At 41.1% G+C, this 20,407-nt stretch overlaps 1 protein-coding gene across 6 annotated transcripts in view; it reads left to right on the forward strand.

Moving 5' to 3' along the window:
- Window positions 1-20,407, forward strand: part of VPS8 (VPS8 subunit of CORVET complex) — an 84,475-nt gene that overhangs the window by 35,999 nt on the left and 28,069 nt on the right. For all 6 annotated transcript variants that reach the window (XM_040567149.1, XM_040567150.1, XM_040567153.1 and 3 more), the window contains 12 exons: window positions 843-894; window positions 1,181-1,223; window positions 2,262-2,334; window positions 3,818-3,937; window positions 4,524-4,595; window positions 7,244-7,363; window positions 8,727-8,783; window positions 9,193-9,275; window positions 10,391-10,475; window positions 11,523-11,621; window positions 15,567-15,656; window positions 16,112-16,158. In XM_040567149.1, coding sequence (XP_040423083.1) covers window positions 843-894; window positions 1,181-1,223; window positions 2,262-2,334; window positions 3,818-3,937; window positions 4,524-4,595; window positions 7,244-7,363; window positions 8,727-8,783; window positions 9,193-9,275; window positions 10,391-10,475; window positions 11,523-11,621; window positions 15,567-15,656; window positions 16,112-16,158 — 941 coding nt within the window. The remainder of the gene's footprint in view (window positions 1-842; window positions 895-1,180; window positions 1,224-2,261; window positions 2,335-3,817; window positions 3,938-4,523; window positions 4,596-7,243; window positions 7,364-8,726; window positions 8,784-9,192; window positions 9,276-10,390; window positions 10,476-11,522; window positions 11,622-15,566; window positions 15,657-16,111; window positions 16,159-20,407) is intronic.

Consider the following 20,407-nt stretch of genomic DNA (forward strand, 5'->3'; position numbering starts at 1 on the left):
TGGAGCTAGGCTTTGTTCTTAGCACTTGGGTGAGGTCAATCAACAGTAAAAACAAGACTCTGTAATGCTGTAACTGTTGATGCTGCTGGTCATGAAGATGTGCCTGATGCACCAACTGCTCTTGAAGCCTATAGATATAATACGAAGGTGCTTCACGGTGGAAGCGCTGCTGCTGTCTTCTCAATAGTGCTAAAATCAAGAGCTTTTTGCATCTGAGTGTGAAAATCTTAAATCGCCCAATTCATAGCAGTTATAATGTCATTTAATTTTCTCAGGAACAAGACTCTTTGGGTGTTCATGATTTTAAAAAGGACTTTTAGAAACCTAGCGCTAGCTGTACAAGTACAAATAACTTTTTTTGATTTCCAGGGCTAAGTATTTACACTGATCCTTGCTCTGTGTTCCCAGACTAAAGACTCTCTGATGAACCTGCTAGGTAGTCTGAAGGTTTGCATAGTCTCTAGTGGCAGTCATCTCAGGATCAGGAAGTGAGGCTAGTCAGTTATACTCTGAATGTTACTTCTGGGACTACTGAACATTTTTTATTTTTTTTTTTAAGGGTGGCCTGTCTTTATGGTTAGATCTGATGGTCTGAATGCTGTTTCTTTGTCATCACATTAACATCTTTTAACATCACATTAACATCACATAACATCACGCTAACATCACATAAACATCTTTTGCCACATCTGGTGTCCTCTTTTCCTGTTAATTGTAAGACATCATGAGAAAGCAGAGCTGCTCTGGGGAAGATGCTCCAGTAACCTCTGCTTTAAAACCAAGCAGAATCTTTGATTTGAGCTTTTACAGCTGCATGAGCACTGCTCTCTTTCTTGTTACAGAAACTGTTCAAAGTCATTGCTCCTCCGCTGAATGCTGGGAAGTCTCTCACAGGTACAGAATTATTGCCCTTTATGAGCGTCTAGTTCTGGTGTTTGTTTCAAACATCGCTGGTCACTTACAACAGAGAGATTGCAAAAGGGAAATGTATACCTACTGTCAGGGTCTTGGAGAGCAGAAAAGCGCTCAAGTACTGCTTAGTGTGTGTAAAGCTGTTCTACTTACTGTGTGTAAAACCATGTGTGTCAGATGAGATATTTTGCTAACTGTTGGGAAAAACAATTGCATCTCTGTATGTTGCCTTGTGAAGAAAAGGTGACAAATGATTTTTGTTTTGTAGATGAACAGGTGGTAATGGGCAACAAGCTGCTTGTATATATAAGGTAAGGTCGTTTAAGGATATGGGTGGCATTGCCTGGTGGTACCAGATTTTAACTCATTATACTTGCAAAATGTTATGCTGTATTTCAAGGTCTGAGATATTTTGTAAAATAGCAATGGCTACTTTGTATGGCTGACTTAGTTACAATGGCTTGTTGCACATCATAGAATATCCCTAGCTGGAAGGGACCTGCACGGATCATTGAGTCCAACTCCTGGCTCCACACAGGACCACCCAAAAGTCAAGTCATATTTCTGAGAGCATTGTCCAAACACTTCTTAAATGTTGACAAGCTTGGTGCCTTGACCACGTCACTGGGGAGATTGTTCCAGTGCCCGACCACCCTCTTGGTGAAGAACCTTTTCCTAATATCCAATCTGAACCTCCCCTGATGCAGCTTCATGCTGTTCCCTCGGGTCCTATCCTGTTGAAGAGACAGGTGGGATGAAACTGGATGCTTAGAGCTCAGGTTACTGCAGATGTGCCAAGACAATTCCTTTGTCTTTAGAATTTGGTTTCTCCGTTGTCCTGTGTGTGGCAGTGCTCCTCAAACAAGAAGTCAGTAGCCTGAAAAGCTCTATTTTAGCCTTTTGGGATAGCTCTTTCCAGTTGCTGCTTTCTGTATTGCCTTTAATTTGCAGGAGGTCGTTCTGAGATTGCACAATAGTGATTAATTAGTGAGTTCCTCCTTCTGGAATCTATTCAAGATCATGAACTTTTACTTTTGCATTACTTCTGCTTCCTAAACTGCAGAATAAAAGACTTTTTTTTTGTGAGAAATCCTGAGATTTCCTTGTTATTATTCCTGCAGTGCAATGGCAGACTTCAGATGCAAATTCGTGCAGCACACTGGCTTATTGTGTATTAACAGCAGTGCTCTCTGCTGTAATTGCTCTCATGGTTTACAAAATAAATTTATTTGGTTTGTTTTAAGAGCATCTTGAAAACTAGCTCTGAAAATTAACTGTTTTCCTCAATCTATTTAATGTCAGTAGATATTAAGAAAAAAACAAACAGTGCCTTTCCCCTCTTTCAATAGCTGCTGCTTGGCAGGCCGTGCGTATCCACTGGGTGATATTCCTGAAGATCTGGTACCTCTGGTTAAAAATCAGGTGAGCAACCTTTTGGAAGGACACTTTTCTATGTGAGGTTTTTAGAAAGGAACCATTGTCTTATTTCATGAGCTTCTGTTTGAAAACTGTTATCAATCGAATAGCTGATAATGGTTTTGTCGTAGATGGAGAGTGTCTAGTTAAAATCACAGTGAATTTATGCAGAAGTATGACTAGATATGCAGGTTACATGTGAAAATTGGCATGGTGACTGCCAAGTAAATCTTATTTCCTTATTTCCATCAGAGCCTTCAAGCTTGGCTATTTCTTTCTCTTTAAGCTGTGTCAGAAGCTTGGCTTAAGGCAAAGCTTAACTCCTCTGGGGAGACATCTCCAAGAATTTCTTAAAATGGAAGATGCTTCTGATCATCATTTTGTGCTCATAAAAATATTTCCTGAGTTTCTGGTCAGTTTTACTAGTAAAATAATTTTCTTTTTGCTCCATAGCATTTTACTCGAGTATCAAGGTTTTAAGAAGAGGCAGTGGTTTTTTTGCATTTTCTCTTTGCAGTACAGTGGAATAGGTAGATATTTTTGTTGCTAATCCACAGCTTGTAGCTGTATGTATGTGGTAGCTCTGGGTTGTTGCAAACCCTTTCCTTACAGGGTGTGCAAGCCAGTCTGCTCCCCTATGCTGGAGCAAACACTGGGCTGTTGCCCTCTCCCGTGGTCCTTATCAGGTTGTCTACTGCACATGTGCTGGAGCTGGCACAGCACCAGACTGTGGCTCAAGGTCTGAGAAGTAAAGGCATACCCAGCAGCAGCAGCAGTGCTGGGGAGGAGCCATCAATGTCTCCTTGTTACAATCTCTGATAGTGTTCGTGAGAGTCTGGCTTAAGCAACACCTTTCTGTCTTGATTCTTAAATCCAGCACTCTAGCTACAGTCTGGTTCTCTTTGTTTTCTGAACAGTTCCTAGATGGCAGGTGTGTATCGGGTTCAAGGAAACCAAGTTACACTAGGAGGCTGTGCATTGGAAAGTCAAGCTTCTTAACCCCTCCTGGCTTCGCTGCCATTATGCTAACAGGAAAATTAACTCAGAATAGGAGTAAATGAGAGAACGTGACATTTGCTGAAGGAGGTGTTTTTTTATCCCCTCAAAGTGTGGAGGCAGATTGGCTGGATCTTCCCAAGGGAACTGCTGACAAGGAGAGGAGCTGTGCCTTGGATAAGGAAGAGCTGCACAGCTTCTGGGGAGAAGTGGCAGGATGGGGAGGGAGTTAATCTAATGTCAGACACTTTGGTCTCCAAGTATGATTGTTAATTTTTGCACAGTGATTGACCTTAAATGGGTTGATGAGCCTAAGGAAGGGAATTCTTCTCTACTAACAAGTGTCAGGAAACATCATTCAAGAACAAACACTGATGGACTCCTAAGGTGTTTTAGAGCTTAAGTGCAAAGCAGGTAATGCTGCTGCTTTCCCATGTGCTTGCAATATCTGTTATCTGAAATCCATAGGAAATGTTTGATTTTTTCACTGCAGGTCTTTGAATTTCTCATCCGGCTACATTCAACTGAGGGATCTGTGGATGAAGAGGTCTACCCTCACATTCGTACCTTGCTGCACTTTGACACTCGGGAATTCCTTAATGTTCTTGCTCTGGTAAGAGACCACTGATGTCTTCCAAGAAAAAATTTCAAAACCAGTTCTTCCATCATCTATGTTGTGGTTGCATGATCTGCAAGATTCTATTAAAAAGTTTGAGCTTAGGTAAACCAGTATTTACTGGCTTGATGCAGGAGCAGTTTTGATGTGTGTTCTGTAAGATGTCAGAGGAGATCATAATAGTCTTTTATGTCCTTAAATATAAATTGATGAACATCTGACATTACACAGTGAGCAATGCTAACAGAAGCCATCTGAAGCTTAGCTAAAACAAGAATAATGTATTTGTAAAGTGTGTTTTAGTACCTACATCTCTCTCCTGCATTAGAGGGTCAGCTTTTGGTCTTGAATTTCCTCTGTCTATTTGGGCCTGTTTCTTTTACCTAAATAAGAAAAAAACTGTTTTGGTAGTTACAAAAAAGGAAACTATCTTGGAACGTTCTGCTTAAGTAACACACACACAGAAAGGACTTAAAAGCATTGTCAGCTTTGTGATATGGCTGCTGCTATGTGTTGGCTTGTATTTCTGGGGCTGGCAGCAGAGAGCATTGTTCTCAAGATGTCATTGTTTTGCCTCATGCAGACTTTTGAAGACTTTAAGAATGACAAGCAAGCTGTGGAATATCAACAGCGAATCGTGGACATACTTCTGAAAGTGAGTGTGCCTAAAAATTAACCTCTGTCTTTACATCTGGCTGATTATATACGACTCTGTGCAGTAAAGTGTGTAACTTAGATGAGGGGGTTCCAGTCCTGCACTGGATGACACCTCTGAGAAGGTGAGCTGAAGCTTGGATTCGCCTCAGCAAAGGCTGAGGTTGGATATTTAGAAGTGAAGCTGTGTGACGTTAAATGTGGTGACAGAGAGGTCTCCATTCCTGTCTGTGCTTTCACCTGGGTTGTATTTTGTTGTCAAGCTCCTCCTTTCTGCACTGCTAAGTTCATTTTTATCTGATTCTCATTTGATTCTGCTCCATCATTCTATCTGAGCAGAAATAATGTCCCAGGAATCTTATGCTTGGCAGGGTGCCAGCGCTCTTCTGATAAAAACCCTGCTCCTGTATCTGTAAATGTTGTGTTTGGGATGTAACGTGCCCAGAGTGACAGGCCTATCTTTAGTAGATGGGAGAGAAGAGGAATGTCAGAGCTATCAGTCTGGTGCTGTAGAAATCACTTGTCATCTGCAGACTGTGTTCCTTAACAATGTTCTCATTAAAAGCTATTGCTGCCAAATGCCGTTTGGTTTCCCCTTCAAAGCTGTCGGCATTAATAATGAGTAACTCCACTTGGAAGCTGTTTATGTATAAACACATCATAAGTAGTGTTTCCCTGTCACTGTCATCATTGATAGATGAGAGCAAGGGCACCAGTGAGTGAATTCAGTGGCAGAGCTGCCGCAGTAGGCTGTGTTTGGTGACCTGAGACATGCTGCTCTGGGGGAACTTCTGTGAGCCTGGCTGAGTAGGCTGTTGCTGTAGGGATGTTAGTTAGCCCTGTGCTGGGTTAGCTCGTGCTTTGTGTCTGTAGCTGCTGCCAGCAGGAGGTGGCACACTGCGGCTGTGTTCTGGAGTTACTCAGGGATGTGCTCCTGCAGCACGATCTAGGCTGAGTGAAGTTGTTTACAACCCTACTTTGTGCTGCTGGACACGTAGCAAATGAATTCTGTCTACCTGCAATAGAACTCAGCCCCGTTTCCTAGGGGGGGAAAGGAGGGCGGTTGTTGAGAAGTGCTGCAGGACTGGATGCATCTGCAGGCAAACATCTTGGTGTTACGAGAACTCTGTCTCCCTTGGTCTGGAATCTGCTCTCCTTTTCAATAGATTTAAAAAATCTTGGGACTTTTTATTTAGAAGAAATTTATCATTGGGAAAGAAAGCACTTAAGAAATAGCCATGCTGTTAAAACAGTTTGTCTAACGTAAACTTAGCATATCTAAATTTTGTCAAGTATATTATCGTTTAGAAAGTCTGTGTGTTCGGCCTGCAGCCTCAGTAAGGTTTCTGTGTTTCAGAGGTCCAGTATTTTCACCTTCACAAAGATTGACGAGGACCGAGCTTGTGAAAAACAAAGCCAAAATGAATAAAATACTCCATTTTTTTTTTTGGTGAACCATATTTTTAATGCTATTAGCTAACGTCACTCTTTCAGGCTCCTGTATGAAATAGAGTTTTTAAACAGAAAATGAAGATTGAAAAAGAATGATAGTTTTAGCTGATGTTTCAAACAGCTGGACTAAATCCCTTAATGTGCCTTGCCTGTCTGTCTCCGCTTGTGTAAGATAACTGTTAGCCTCTCATGGGGATCTAGAACTCCGAGTCGCTTTGAGGAATCAATTGCATTTCCCAAGCTTATACTGAATGGAGTTATAAACGGTGAAATGCTCTGTCTCTAGGCTTTGCTAGAGCACCTCTCAGATTTTAGCTGACAGAGTTGTTCAGGTGATGGATTTCTTCCAGCTAAACTCCCTACTCTTAGAAGGGGGACTCTCCAAACGGGGTCATTTCACATTCCCTTAGGTTTGGGATTTTTTCTTTGTAGAAGCATGAGACATCGCGTCAGAACATGTCATGCTTTTTTACATGCTAGACAGGTGATGAGCACACTCCAGAGGTTTCAAACCCCTTTTGTAGTGTTTTTTTCGCTACACAGGTTTTCTGTAATTTCAAGTCAAGTCAGCACAGCCATAAGTTTCTCAAAACATTCATTGACTAACAACTAATTTAATGTGAGAAAAGAAACTTTTCTCCTAACCCACACTCATTACATAGTCATTTGATCAGCTCTTCTGCATACCACACCTGAAGTGGTGAGTGCCTGAGGCTTGAAGTCAAAATGTATTTTTTTTTTCCTCCTATAATTATTTTTCTTTTTTCATCATGTGATATTTCTGCTCAGAAACTCTGTCACATATCCAGGGATAAACACAGACTACAGAAATGGAGAAAAATGTAGGTTTCCTCATTGCTGTTTGGAGCCCCTTTACAGCCCAAAATTTATGAACATGCAAGAAATCTTCCTTTCAGTATTGGTCAGAGAGGCCCAGCCTCTTCAGCCTTGGGGCAGAGGTGCTTTAGCAAGGTCGTATCCACTGCCTGTGTCTTCAGGCCACTTAGAGTTGAATGCCGTGGAAGGTTGCTTGTTTTTTGAGCTCTAGGCTCTAGCACCAGGAGATTTCAAGCAGGAGGAGGCATGATGGTTGTACAGTGCTTTCTCGTTGCAGTCTCCTGATTGATTTTGCAGCTGCCTATAGGAAAGTAATCGCTTGTATTTCTATTTCTCTCTCTGCTCCTTAATGTTTCTTAGGTCATGGTAGAGAATTCTGACTTCACCCCATCACAGGTTGGCTGTCTCTTTACTTTCCTTGCCCGTCAGCTTGCCAAACCCAACAACACGTTGTTTGTGAACAGGACGCTTTTTGACCAGGTAAGTGTTCCTTTGTGTGGAGCAGAAAAAATTGTAAACATGGTCCAGCACCAAAGAAAATGTGTCTAGGTCTGTAGACTAAAGCAATCCTAGGAGGACTGGTGCTTTATTATTTTATAATAAAGCAGGTAGCATCTTGCTGGGAATTACACTTTCAAACAAGTGGAACAGGAGAGACCACAGAAGCACAGTAAGGTCTGAATTTCAGCCTGTCTGCTGGAATCATGTGAAAATAGGGTTGTAGGAGATGGAGCAACTGTAGTAACACCTCTGCGCTTCTCCATGGAATGGGAGATCCCTGTGGCCACCAGTATTTGAGGAGAGAGAAAGCAAGGCCCATCAGGGCAGGAACCAATCTGTTTTTAAGCCCTGAGGAGTGTTTTGATGACTGTTGTTGCTTGTTAGGTATATGAGGATATCAAGGTAAGGAGGCAAGGGATGCCAACTGAAATGACACTAGTGGACTTACAGAACTTGTATATGTATGTAGCTGGCAGTTTCTAGTTCCCATGGTCACCATCCTTCTCTGCTGTGTGAAATAAGCTGAAATGCCCCAATGCATGCCTGAAGCTTGCACATGTTAAGTTTATATTAGAAATTCTTGGGACTGAGAAGGGGGCTTTAACAGCTACAGCAGTTGTGCTTCAGTGATAATACGGAAATATTAGCACTAATAAAGAATTAGTTAGAAAACAGAAACATAGAATCATTTAGATTGGAAAAGACCCATAAGATCATCAAGTCAATCATCATATAACACCACCAAGACCACCATTAAACTGTGTCCCTGAGTGCAATGTCCACATACCTCTTAAATGTCTCAAGAGACAGCGACTCTGGAACTCACTGGGCAGCCAGTTCCAACGCCTAACCACTCATTCCATGAAGAAATTCTTCCTGACATCTAATCTAACCCTCCCTTGGTCAACTCGGGAATGTTGTCCTTTGTCATGGTTTAAGACCAAACAACTCTGTGGAGGCTAAATGGATTTGGATACTGAAACATTTTAATAACAGATATGTTCAATTTTATGAATTATCTGACTTTACAGGATCAAGTAGAGATTAGCTCATAGATGAGTAGTACGTTCAAATTGCACTGTTGTGTTCTGATTTGCTGTTGACATTGCTGGTGTTCACAGTCTGCTCATTTTGAATGCTTCTGGACTTCTGTGCGTCTCGATGATCAACTGGTTGCTTGCATGGTTTGGTTACCTATTTCTTTTGAGCATACCAAAGCTATTCTGGGGTTTAGGACAGGTGTTTGATTCTATTTGTTTACTTCCACTGCAGAAGAATTTCACAGGCTTAACAGCTATGGTAACCAGGCTTAACTCACGCTAACTTTTACATCCTTGCACAGGTCCTTGAATTTCTGTGTAGTCCAGATGATGACTCCCGCCATTCAGAGAGGCAACAGGTAATTGTCTTCAAGGAAACATTTCTTTAAGTGCTAGGTATGGCCAGACTGGCCTCACTGGGCACGGATGCTGGCAGAAAAGCATAGGGAAGGTTATATGCCAAAAGAGTTACCTAGCATAGGAATGGCAGCCAACAAAGAGTAATTGGGCAGTGCTGTCCAGAGCAGGAGTGAAGGAGCATCCTTCCCCAGTGTTGCCTCCAGGAGAGGCTTGACAACTGTAAGAAGAGAGGCAGGGAAAGTTCTGTGTAAATGCATTACCTTTGTAGCTAATGGCACAATCAATTAAAAAAATCTGTAAAATATGCCCCGTGTTAAAGTTTAATGGAGCAGGATCAGTGTACTTTTGAATGGCACTGGCTGTTATGCTACTACTGCAATATAAGTAACTGCTCTTCATTATCTACAGGTCCTTTTAGAATTGCTTCAGGCAGGAGGGATAGTACAGTTTGAAGAGAGCCGTCTTATCCAAATGGCAGAAAAAGCTGAATTGTAAGTTGTCATGCACAATATATAAATACTGTCTTTAAAACTCCTCCAAAGCCTTTTTTCGTCCACATGCCATGTTTCTAGTTTGCAGCTTTGTTTGGGATTATTTTCCCTATGCATTCACATATGCTTCATTTAATATGTTCATATTTAATCTGTCCCAGTCTCTTTCTGCTATCTCACTGGGTATACTTACCCCATCTTACCTTACCAATGCTTTCTGTAGACTGGTGGGAATATTTAGCATGAAACCCTGTGGGGCTTGATAAATTTTGGCACTTCCTATCCTAGAGCCCAGACATGGCTCAAAGGTATAGTTGTATATTTGAATGCTCTACCACTGACAGATGGAGATTACTTGTTGGGGTGAGGCCCACAGGTGGATTTAAAAGCACACAAGTGTCTGGAGCCACCCCCATGGTACTCATTTTAGAATTGAGTAGGAGAGACAAAATGCAGCGTCTGGAAAGGCTGAAAATTTCCACCATCTCCTTTAGCTGCTTTACCCATCCAGAAAGTGTCTGTTCATGCCTGACTGAGTCAGCCAGGGGGGCATCTTCATCCAAGTCTTCAAATTGGGTGCCGTGTGAGTTAATCCACCATACTATAAAGGAATAGAGGGATAGATAGTGGTGGCGTATGCTACACCTGTTCTCCTACATGTCCTAGAAGGAGTTACTAGACCAAATTTTTCAGCCCTGATGAGACTCAGAAATGCATTGTTAGCACCTGAGAATCAGAATCACAATCGAGTGGATTACTGAATGTCCACATGGAGTTTTTTCTCCTTGCTTAAGGGATTTTGAGGGCCAGAATCACCAGCTCTGCCACTTCTTTTAGCTCTAACATAAGTATGGTATGGAGCTATTTAGCAGGCTTTTCACTTCTTTCACCTCAGTTGCACCCATTTTTGTCTAAAGTCTTCCTGTCTCAAAATATTAAAGGTGTTTATTAAAAACTGAAACTAGGAAGCTGTGTCATACATAACACATTGCTAACTCATATTCAGTGTATTTCTTCAAATCAGGATTGTAGATTCGCCTAGCTTAGAGCTGACTACATTGTGGAAAAGTGATCTATGAATGGCAGAACGAGTGAAACCTGATTTCTCATTTTAGTTATCAGATTTGTGAGTTTATGTATGAACGAGAGCTTCGCTATGACAAAATCATTGGCTGTTACCTGCGTGATCCAGTGAGAAAGGTGAGTAACTTTCTTCTCCATAGCAGTGCAGCCTGTCCTGCTGGCAGTGGTGTGAAAGAGCGCAACAGTCCTGCCCTCCTGTCGTAATTCTCTTATAAAATGTCTTTCTTTACAGCTGAGTTTTCTTATAGTCAAGGCTAATGTGCTTATGAGCATGTGTTGTTGATTTTTTTTTTTAAAGCTTTGGAGTTTTTGGTTTCTCTTTCAATTTAAGCAATGCTAATACGTAAAACTTGAGTACAAGGTTTGATTTATTGCAAATACTGCTAGTGGCAATATTTGTTTCTGTCATCAGTCCCTTCTTTTTGCCTCCCTACCCCACTCCCTGACAGAATCTTTTTGCCCCAATTACCTCTTTGCAATTACCTTCTCCATTATTATAAGTTGCTTATTTGCTGCAGTTTTTGTGAGGTATTCTCTTCCCCACTACCAGCAAAAGCTGGGAGAAGAGTCTGACAAACTTGATCTCACCAGCTCCTTATGAAAACACTATGCTGAAAGTTGTATGGGTGAAACAGTAGGAAGAGATAGGTTATAGTAGTGAGGTGATCAAAAATGTGGTACTTGAGAGTATCTGTGCTGAGCGCTGTGCAAGAGAACCTGGGGAAGAAACTGATAAATATCAAAGAGCAATTCAAGAATATGCTGGGAAGACAAAACTGCCCCACCTTCTGGTTAAATATTCCTTTCTTTGCCTATTCTTTTAGTTACAGTCATGTCCTGTCTTTTTTTCCCTGTAAGCAAGAGGCAGATATTTCTAATAGAGGAGGAACAATTCTCTTTAACCATAGTTCTTAACACTTTTAGTGTCGATTCTGGTCTTCTTGGCTCTTTTTTTTTTTATTTTTTCTCCTGGCAGCTCTTCAGGAACTATATTTTGGGACATATAATCTTGCCTGCAGATAACTTATCTTGACTTGCGGACTAAGAGAGGACTAGCCCTGAGGTCATCCTAAGACTGTTTGAAGTGTTGTCCTTTAACAAAATCTAATGCTGTTAACAGCACTGCAGAACATACTATACCATTTATGGTTTTATGCCTTACAGGAAGAAGTTTTCAACTATATTCACAACATCCTGTCCATGCCTGGCTACAGTACTGAAGAAAAGCAGTCAGTGTGGGACAAAGCTTTGGAACATATAAAGGTACAGTGTATCTTACACCCATGATACCTGAGCTCCTGCTAACTGTGGATCCAACTGATGCTGTTCTGTAAGCAGAGGTGTCACAATGGTGAATCAGCAACAAAGGGACGTTTTGGAATTGTTACAAACACCAAGTTCAATATAGCTACAAGCTTTGCCTTGCTGTGTGATGTCAAGCACAGATTTGTGTTCTCTCCAGGCAGAGTGCTTGTAGCTTTCATGTCTTCTGTGGGGATGAAGGGCGTTGAGAGGGAAACTGATGCAAATGAAGGAAGGTCATGCCAAATTGCTCAAAATATGGCAGGCAAAATCAGGAAGTTATGTAAGAAATGCCTCAGTATTGGTCTGACTGTCTCATTGGTCTTAGCTTGGACTTTTAGTTAATGGGATCCTGGAAGTGCAAATTCACTGGCATTTCTTCTCAGCTTTTGGCTTGAACAAAATGATTAACTCTTACTTTAAGTTGCTTGTGTGGTTTAGCAGTGTCCTACATTAATGTAAATGCATTTCTCAGATTCAAGCTGGCTTCCTTGGTTTCCTGCTTTCAAGTGTTGTTCTTTGGGTAATGGCAATGTATCAGGAGACGATGGCTCATGAGTCCTGTGTAACAGGAAAGTGATCTGTGAGCAAGCCTTTTATCTTCTGAGCATGCAGCAGTAGGAGGTCAGGACATTGATATCGTTGACCTCACAATCTGTGGTATCAAATTCCTCAGATTACAATGATAAGGATAACCAACTTCAATACCCTGGTATTTCTAACTTATGGTAAGATGAGGTCATAACATCTGCTGTAAGACACAGCTTGTTGCTTGACTAGCTCTTCCCATCTCTTCTATCTCTATTTGCTTGAGGGGATGGAGATGTCTGAAACAATTGCCCAGTCTGTAGACATGCGGAATGCATTATATCTCTAGTTATACAAGGTGCTGTCAGTCTCTTCCAGGGTGATCTGGAGTTGAGCCGGGAAAGTAACTCTTGCCTATAAAACAAGCGGTCGTGCTTTTGCACAGACTCCTTTAGCAGAAAATCACCACAGCAGTCTGCATCCTGCAAGGGGGACGAAAGAGTGCCAGGTACCATTTGGAAGATAGAGAATACTGTTAGTCTCTTCCAGAATTTGAAAGTAGTGGGTGACTAGTGAGAAAATGGGCCAAGAGGAAGATCATTCAGCAGACAAAGAAATGCTGTGAATCCACCTGTATGACATGCAACTCACTGAGCTCACACCTACTCTCCAGATGGGCTTTCAGAGCCTATGGGAAGTGCTAGTGGTGATGGTTGTGCTGTGGAGGCCTCGCACATTACTGTCTTACCAGAGCAACTGTGAATCCATGCTGGGCTTTCCCAGTTGAACAAACTGCTGTGAACAAACTGCTGTCCACTTTGCTGCTTCCTTCTGACTGCTTTGTTTTTCTCTCCTACTGAGTTACCCTGGTATTGGTATATACAGCCCGAATTGCTTGGCCTTAAGAGTGAGTGAGCTTCCCTTTAAGTCTTGGTTTGTGTCTCTGTCAAGTGACAAATGTGTCTCCTTGCTGGGTCGGTCGATTCAGTCTGAGGCTGTTACGATTGCTGTTCCATGCTTGGGTGTCTTAGGACAAATCAGAAATGTCCTGGGTTGCCCTTCTTGTTTCCCATTGTGCTGTACTGGTTTTGATAAACTCGTCATAGGCTAAGACTTCCAGCTTTTCGTAGTGTGTTGTTTGGTTTTATTTTCTCAGCATGGTGGAGAAAACAAATTTTATTTCATTCTTTATTATTGTACAGAGCTGCATACTTTTCCTGAGTTTGTCAAACCACAGAAAATATTCCTCTCAACTTGTCCGTGGTTATCTTTAACAATTCCCTGCCTTAACAATTTCAACAGCCTTGCAGATTCTGTAGCTGTTCTTTTTTAATGACGCTCCTTCACAGCTTCCTCCAGAAAGCTGCTGGGCAAATAACCAGTTTTGTGGGGTCACCTTTTTTGGGTGTTGCAACTGAGATCAACAACTCCTTTTTTTGGCTTCTTTCTTTTTCAATGATTGGTGAACAGTATATGCAATTTCATGTGGCTTAGCAGCTTATTGACTGCTATGGCCTTTTTGCTATTTACCAGTGTATTAATCTTGCTCTCAAACATTCAGAAGACTTAAATAGTACATTTTACTAGGGTGGTGCCATGATTTCAGGTGTTTGACCAACAGTCCTTTTTTCTTCTGATTTATCAAAATAGCAAGCCAACACCTCCAGTTGAAACTGGAAGCCTCTAAAGAGGCTTTCCTGTTAGTACTTCTTTCCTACTGTGTAATAGAAAGTGGGGTTTCTGATCAGTGTCCTTTCTTATTTTTCTCCATCTTCCTGCATGGCAATTGTTCATGATGTTTATCTTCAAAATAAAGCCTAAGACCTCTTCGATCAGTGTTATTTGTGGCAGTCACTTTCTGTCCTCAGACCCACATGACCTGTGTCAGTACTGTCTCCTCAAGGACTGTCTGCCTAGGAAGTGCCATATTCACAAACTCTTAAACCTGGGAGAGGTTAGAAACACAAGCCTAAAATCTGTTGCTTGGGGGAAGCTCTGAAGGTCACACTGGCCCAAGAACTGCAGTCCGTTGCTGGAGGGCTGGACCATCAGACTCCAGCCACTCAGTCCTGTACTCAGCATGCCTGGAAACTCCCAGGGAGGGTTTGTACAGAGAGAGAAACAAATTAAGGCTGTGATGCTACATCCTTTCTGCATGCTTCTCATTGCACTGCTGTAATTAAGATCTTCTAGGTCCTTTGGATTGCCTAGGCTTGTCAGATAAGAGTCATGCTTTTGAGTACTGGATAAGCAACTGAAAGCTGTGGCTTCTGGAATAAAGCTCTGAAGTCAAACACCATGGAACTGGTTTACATATAATAAAGTAGACAAATTTTGCTTTGGAAACCTCACAACGTACATCTTCTATGATAGCTCTTCTTTAAAGAGTTTGGGGAGAGGTCCTATAGCTCGGAAGAATAGCAATGCTCTTCCCTTATTACTTCCTTTCTTCCCTTTACAATGGTCTGTTGCTGGCATTCACTGAATTTGCTGGCTGCTACATCTGTCTGGGGGCTAAGTTACAGCTGAGCAACTTTTTTTTTTCTTGCACATACACATTTAAGAAGTTTTTCTTTCATCTCCCATACCAGTTGTTTTTCTTTAATGGAGCACTGTTTTCTCATTTGTAGGCTTAGCAAGGGCTTTTGTGAAGGTTTGCCAACTACACAATGTTGGTCTGAAGCAGTTGCTTCTCATTTGGAAGCATGGATGCATTTGAAAGCACCAAGAGAGAAAATTCTGGGTTGTGTAAACTTGTATGATATGATGTCTTTTAGATCAGGCTTGACAGGAGGCAAATCCACAAGCATCTTAGTTTTTTTTTCCTTTTATTCTATAAAGGATTTATTCATTTTTTTTCCATGTCTGAACAGATAGCAGGGAAATTAACTGTTGCAGGAAACCTGCCGTTAAACCTCTGATTTGGTCCAGTTCAAGCCAGTTAAACACTTGAGAAATGCCCTGGAGTCAACTGATGGCTTTGTTTCCTATCTCTTGGGGGAACTCTTCCCAGTTGGTACTAGCTGGTCTTGCTGGCATGGAGTCAAGTGGAATTGGCATGGAGGTGGCATGGAATTTCAGAAAATTGATGAAATCATTTTCTCACCTTACGACTGAGATGTTTTCTCAGTGTGTGATGAGTTTTGCATACTTACAAGGCCTGTTGTGTAGTAAAATCATCAATTTTCAAAATTGTCTTTTTGTAAACTACCCTTTCTTTTTGGCATAATCATTTTTTGTATGATAGCATTTATTTTACAGGCTTCATCTAGGCAAAGATACAGTTACAGTACATCTGAATGGTCTCAGTGATACTGCGTAATTACATTGTCTATAGAATTAAAAGTAATAATTTTTTTTGTGTTTCTCTCTCCAAAGGAGTTGCTGCTACTTAGCCCATGTAAAGCAGCTGACTTGGTAGCCATCCACTTCAGCGAGCAGATTGAGAGCATCATTACAAACCTTCAGGTAAAGTGTCAAACTTCATTAGTGTTGGCACTTCTTTACAGCAGTGTTGCCATTCTTGTAAGAAATGATTGCCAAGGGCAATGTTTAGTTGTTGCTGTGTCATAAATGGAGGAAAAGTAGCTCAGTAGATGCTCAGCTGCAGGAATTGCTACATTTGAACTGCTGCACCTGCTGGTGATGTTCTGGCCATAGTAAGGTATGATCTCTGAGTTGCTGTTTGTATCACTTGGTAATGCAGTTTTCCGTTGGGAGTGCAGCATGGCTTGCATTCAGAGGTCAGACAGACCAGTTGTCAGCAAACATTCTCAAAGAAAGTAGTACATAATTACTTACCCAAACCATCTTCAGCAGTCACCAGCCACGAACAATATTTTGTTCAATGGATATAATTCAGGAATCACTTTTTTTATAGCAAATTACTTAAAGTAATAATACTTTCTCCTCCTGTTGTTCAGGACCAGTTCTTACTCTTCCAGTTTCTAAGGAGTCTGCTTGATCCGAGGTACGTAAGAAAATTGGACCATTGGCAAACTACATGGGTTAAAACACATTCCTTTGGAACACTACATCAACGTAGTCTACATCCAAGTTTAGGGCTTAGAAAAGGTGACTTGCTCTTCAGACTGCCCAAAGGTGAGAAGGATAGCACAGAAATAACACTTTTCTGGGGAGCATCCTTTAGCAGAGCCCACGCCTGGCTTCCTAACTGGGAAGTGGTGTGGGCTTCAGTACGTGCAATGTGACGCCTCCCCAGTGTTGGTGGGAGGGCGGGCATTGTCGTAACAGCTTCTTTGGGAAGGCTGTGAAATGGTTACCCTGCAAATGAACTGTCACTTCTGTTCTCAGGCACCCATTGGTTTGATTACTTGACCAAGCTGCCCAAATTTAGCATAAATAGAGATGTGTTTTGATCTATTGACATTTTTCGTTTCTATCATTTCGGAATTGTTGCTATATTTCACTGCAAACTTCTCCTTAACTAGTTACTTGCTCCATCTGCTCCTGTTCTTTCAGTATTTCAGCACTGAGTGTTCTCTTTCTGTTGAATCGGTTTCAAATGCTGTAAGGCCTTGATTTTACTTATTTATTTTGTAAGACATATATTCACAGCTCCACTTGCCTTCTAGCAATTACTAGTGCTATTTAAGGAGAAAGTCTGTTTTGTCAATTAGTTGCAGATTATTGTGCTTTATGAGGAGGAGAAATTGGAAAAGGTAATACCATAAATTTAGATCTTAAATTTTGATGTGGTGTCAGTGTTTCAGCTCTTGTTGAAGTTAAGTAAAAACCAGTGCTTTAGAAGGTAGCTTGGAAATAATCAATTTTGGATTTTCCTTAGGTTTTACAATCATCTTTGTATGGAAGGGATTAAATCCCGTGCCTAATGTGTTACTTAGAGGTCAAAATAAAAGAAAAATTTTGCCGAGAAAATATTTTGGTTTGGTTTATAAGAGAGAAATTGGATGATTTAGTTTTTCTGTTGTTGCTTTTAAATAGTAGTTAAGCAGAGATGGTACCCAGCTGGATGTTAACTAAGACTTTGTTGTTTGTGCTGTGATATCACTTGCAGCAAGTGAGACCCAGCGAAGGTAGTAATTAACCTGTATTTTAATCTTGTGTGTAGAGTGGCTTCCATAATCTCTGAGTAATAAACATATCTAATTTAGCTCTACCACAGAGCTAAATACAACCATTTTTTCTGTAGTTCTATTCTAATCAAAATCTACATGTATGATATGTTAAATCCAGGTGTAGGAAACAACTTTCTGTATCTGATCCTTCAAAAGATTTCTGCTTTTATCTCCAAGACCTTAAGATTCAGCAAGCTGTGTGAGGCCACATGACCTCTCTTACTGTGCCATGCGTGTTGTAGCAAAGTTTGTGGCCATTCCTCTTCCATCTGTTTCAAAGTCCTCTAATTCTCTGCACTACAGTATAATGTTCAGCATCCCGAGTAAGGGAGGTAGACCTTGTACTGACTGTGATGTAGCTGCCAGAATATTCAGTAAGCAAAAAATAAGCGAGAAAGTTATGCATAAAAGAACAAAATACTGCTAAATATTATGACTTCATGTATAGCATCGACTAACCTTGAAGAAGAAAGTCTTATAAGCCCAAAGTTTAACTCATTGTTATTAAACTGTGTTGCCAGGGAGAAGCAGAGATCTTAGATTGCTGAAGGGACTTTTTTATAGCACTCAAGGCTCTGTGGTCTGTTTTCAGTGCTGTGAGGCTATCTGCTTTAAGACGTATCAAAATGAACTGAACTGTATCAAAATGAACTGTGCCGAGGGAGGCACAGGAGGATGGAGTAATTTTACTTTGCAAGACCTAATCTGCAGATACACCTCTGCTTTGCACTATTGTCTTTACATTAAATAGTGATTAGGTTCTTCTGAAAACATCTCTCTCTTGTCAATCTAAATGTTTATATGCTTTTTCTGAGCAAAATTAATATTAGAATAAAGATTCTAGAGTAGCAAAGGAGCTTTAATGTCTCAAATACGAATGATTGCTTGATCATATGGGGGACAAGACTCATCATGCTAGTATAACTATACTGAGTTGGTGGAATCGCATTAGGGATTTATTTGGCCCGTTTAATTTTGCTGGAGATTTATTTTAAAGGAGCTAGAAGGGGGAAGGTAGGAAACAGGGTTAACAGAAATTGCTTAGGGAAATTAAAACCAGATGTCCTTATGGTTCGTATCTTATAAGCAGCCACAGAAAACAGAGAATGTAGTGTATATTGCTCAGTTCATTAATCACAGCCTTTGCCACCTTTCCGCTTTAAACTCTCAAGTTCCCTTCTGAAAAAATCACAATGAAGCATGTCTGTTTGCAGCGCAAATTCATGTGTTGTACCAACACATATTTAACAACACAGTGTTCTGGGTCTATTAACATATTAACAAATGCAAAAACTTGTAGGGTGTTACAGTCGTTCTGCTCACTGACCATGACTCTGGCAAGGCTCAGCTGTGCAAGGTTTTGTGAGAAATCCGTGATGATCTCTTCCTTCCAGAAAAGACCATGGCAGAGAACAGTTTTGCAGAGGAACTGTTTGGCATGGTTATACTGAAGATGAAGCAGGTTGTGTTGAGCTGAGCAGGACCTGCAAGTCTCAGGACAATTGCTTAGTTTTTAACATTATCGAAATCTTGTATTCTTTCCTTTCTCCCTTTTTGTGGATTTCTTAAGTGAAATAGTTAAGGAAAAGATTGGCTTGCTTGTAAGTCATGAATAGTGGGTGCCAGAGTTATTTCCAAACTAGAAGTTTGTTCTCATACTGAAATGGTATGACATGCCATTTTTCCAATTTTGGTAGACAGAAATAATTTTCGACAAAGTGCTTCCTTTTTTTTTTTTTTTTTTGTCTCTCTCCAGTGTACTAGCAAAAAGGGTAGAACACTTGTTCTCTTGCAGGTATTGACGGGGTTTGTAGGCTCTGTGTTGTGGAAGGAGTGGATGGTGAATGCAGGAGGTTATCTGGTTATCTTTTTTTTTTTTTTTTTTTTTTTTAGATTTTAGGATTCTTTGGATTCTTTACTTGATGTCAGAACACAATAGTTTGGATACCATTTTTTGTATAATTGTGTACATATTTTGGACACTGATCCATAGCTGCGTTAGGCTTTCATTTCTGGATAAATGCCATTTATTAATCAAGCAGCTGACATTGTGATTACAATAAGCTTCTTCAGGTTTGCTAGGGGCATGGTGTTCTCCTGGTCTTTCTTAGATGATGATAATTCTTGTAGCTCCCAGGAAATGGTAGGGTCGTGTGGTATGTTAGACCGTTTCCACCCTGTGGCTGTGGGGTTTGCACGTCCACATACCTTCTGATTACAAATTTCTGTTCAGAAAGGTAACAAAGCTAAATATATACCTTGATCTGTTTTCTTTCCTATCACGAGCTTAAGAACAGGCTTGTTAACAAATATGCTAACAGAGGATAAACTTCTGTTGTTTCACTGTGTAATGCATCAATTCTAGAACTGCCACGTGAAGTTTATTCCACAGTGGTGGTGAGTTGCTGTTCACTTTGAAGGGTTGCAAGTGTTACATCTGTCTCTCAGAAAGGATCATCTGTATCATTCCAGCTCTTGGAAATCTCTTGCTTCTTGTTGCTCTTTAGAAACAAGATGAGTAGAAAACATGACACAGGGACAGTCATGGGACTGGTCAGAGTTCTGCTCTCTGTTTCCCCCACATCAGAAGTTTACTCAGTAAGTCAAGGGATTGGAAAATGGCCACTGCACGAGCCACCACAGTGCCAACAGCTGCTGCTGGAAAGGACTTAAAGAAATTTCTTTTAGAGGAACAGCTTTAATAAATGAGTTTAATTGTGATCTGAGCTTTGCCTACAGAAGTTATTGAGGCTGGAATCGGCAGGGAAACCCTAGTCTGGCCTTCAGAGCAGCTCAGGCCAGGCAGCATTATCCACAGTCCTAGCCAGAAAAGAACAGTGTCGTGTACTGCTGAGTGCCTGACCATCCTGGCAGTGTCACTTGTGACAGGTTAGAGGAGATCAGGGAGACAGCAAGGGCAGGAAACAGTAGCAATTGGAGATTTTACCTGCTTGTGTTGATTAAACAGGTCCCACGCGGGGAGATGAGGCAGATGTTTTTCGTTCCAGTTTAATATGGTTCTATGGGGCAGCCGATTACTAAACCCTTGAGAGAAGACGCAGCCTTTGGCTTGGTGCTAAGCAATATGCAGGATCTGGTTTGAACTCTTACAGTTGGAAA

This window comes from Cygnus olor, chromosome 9 (assembly GCF_009769625.2).
Source record: "Cygnus olor isolate bCygOlo1 chromosome 9, bCygOlo1.pri.v2, whole genome shotgun sequence".
NCBI lineage: Eukaryota > Metazoa > Chordata > Aves > Anseriformes > Anatidae > Cygnus > Cygnus olor.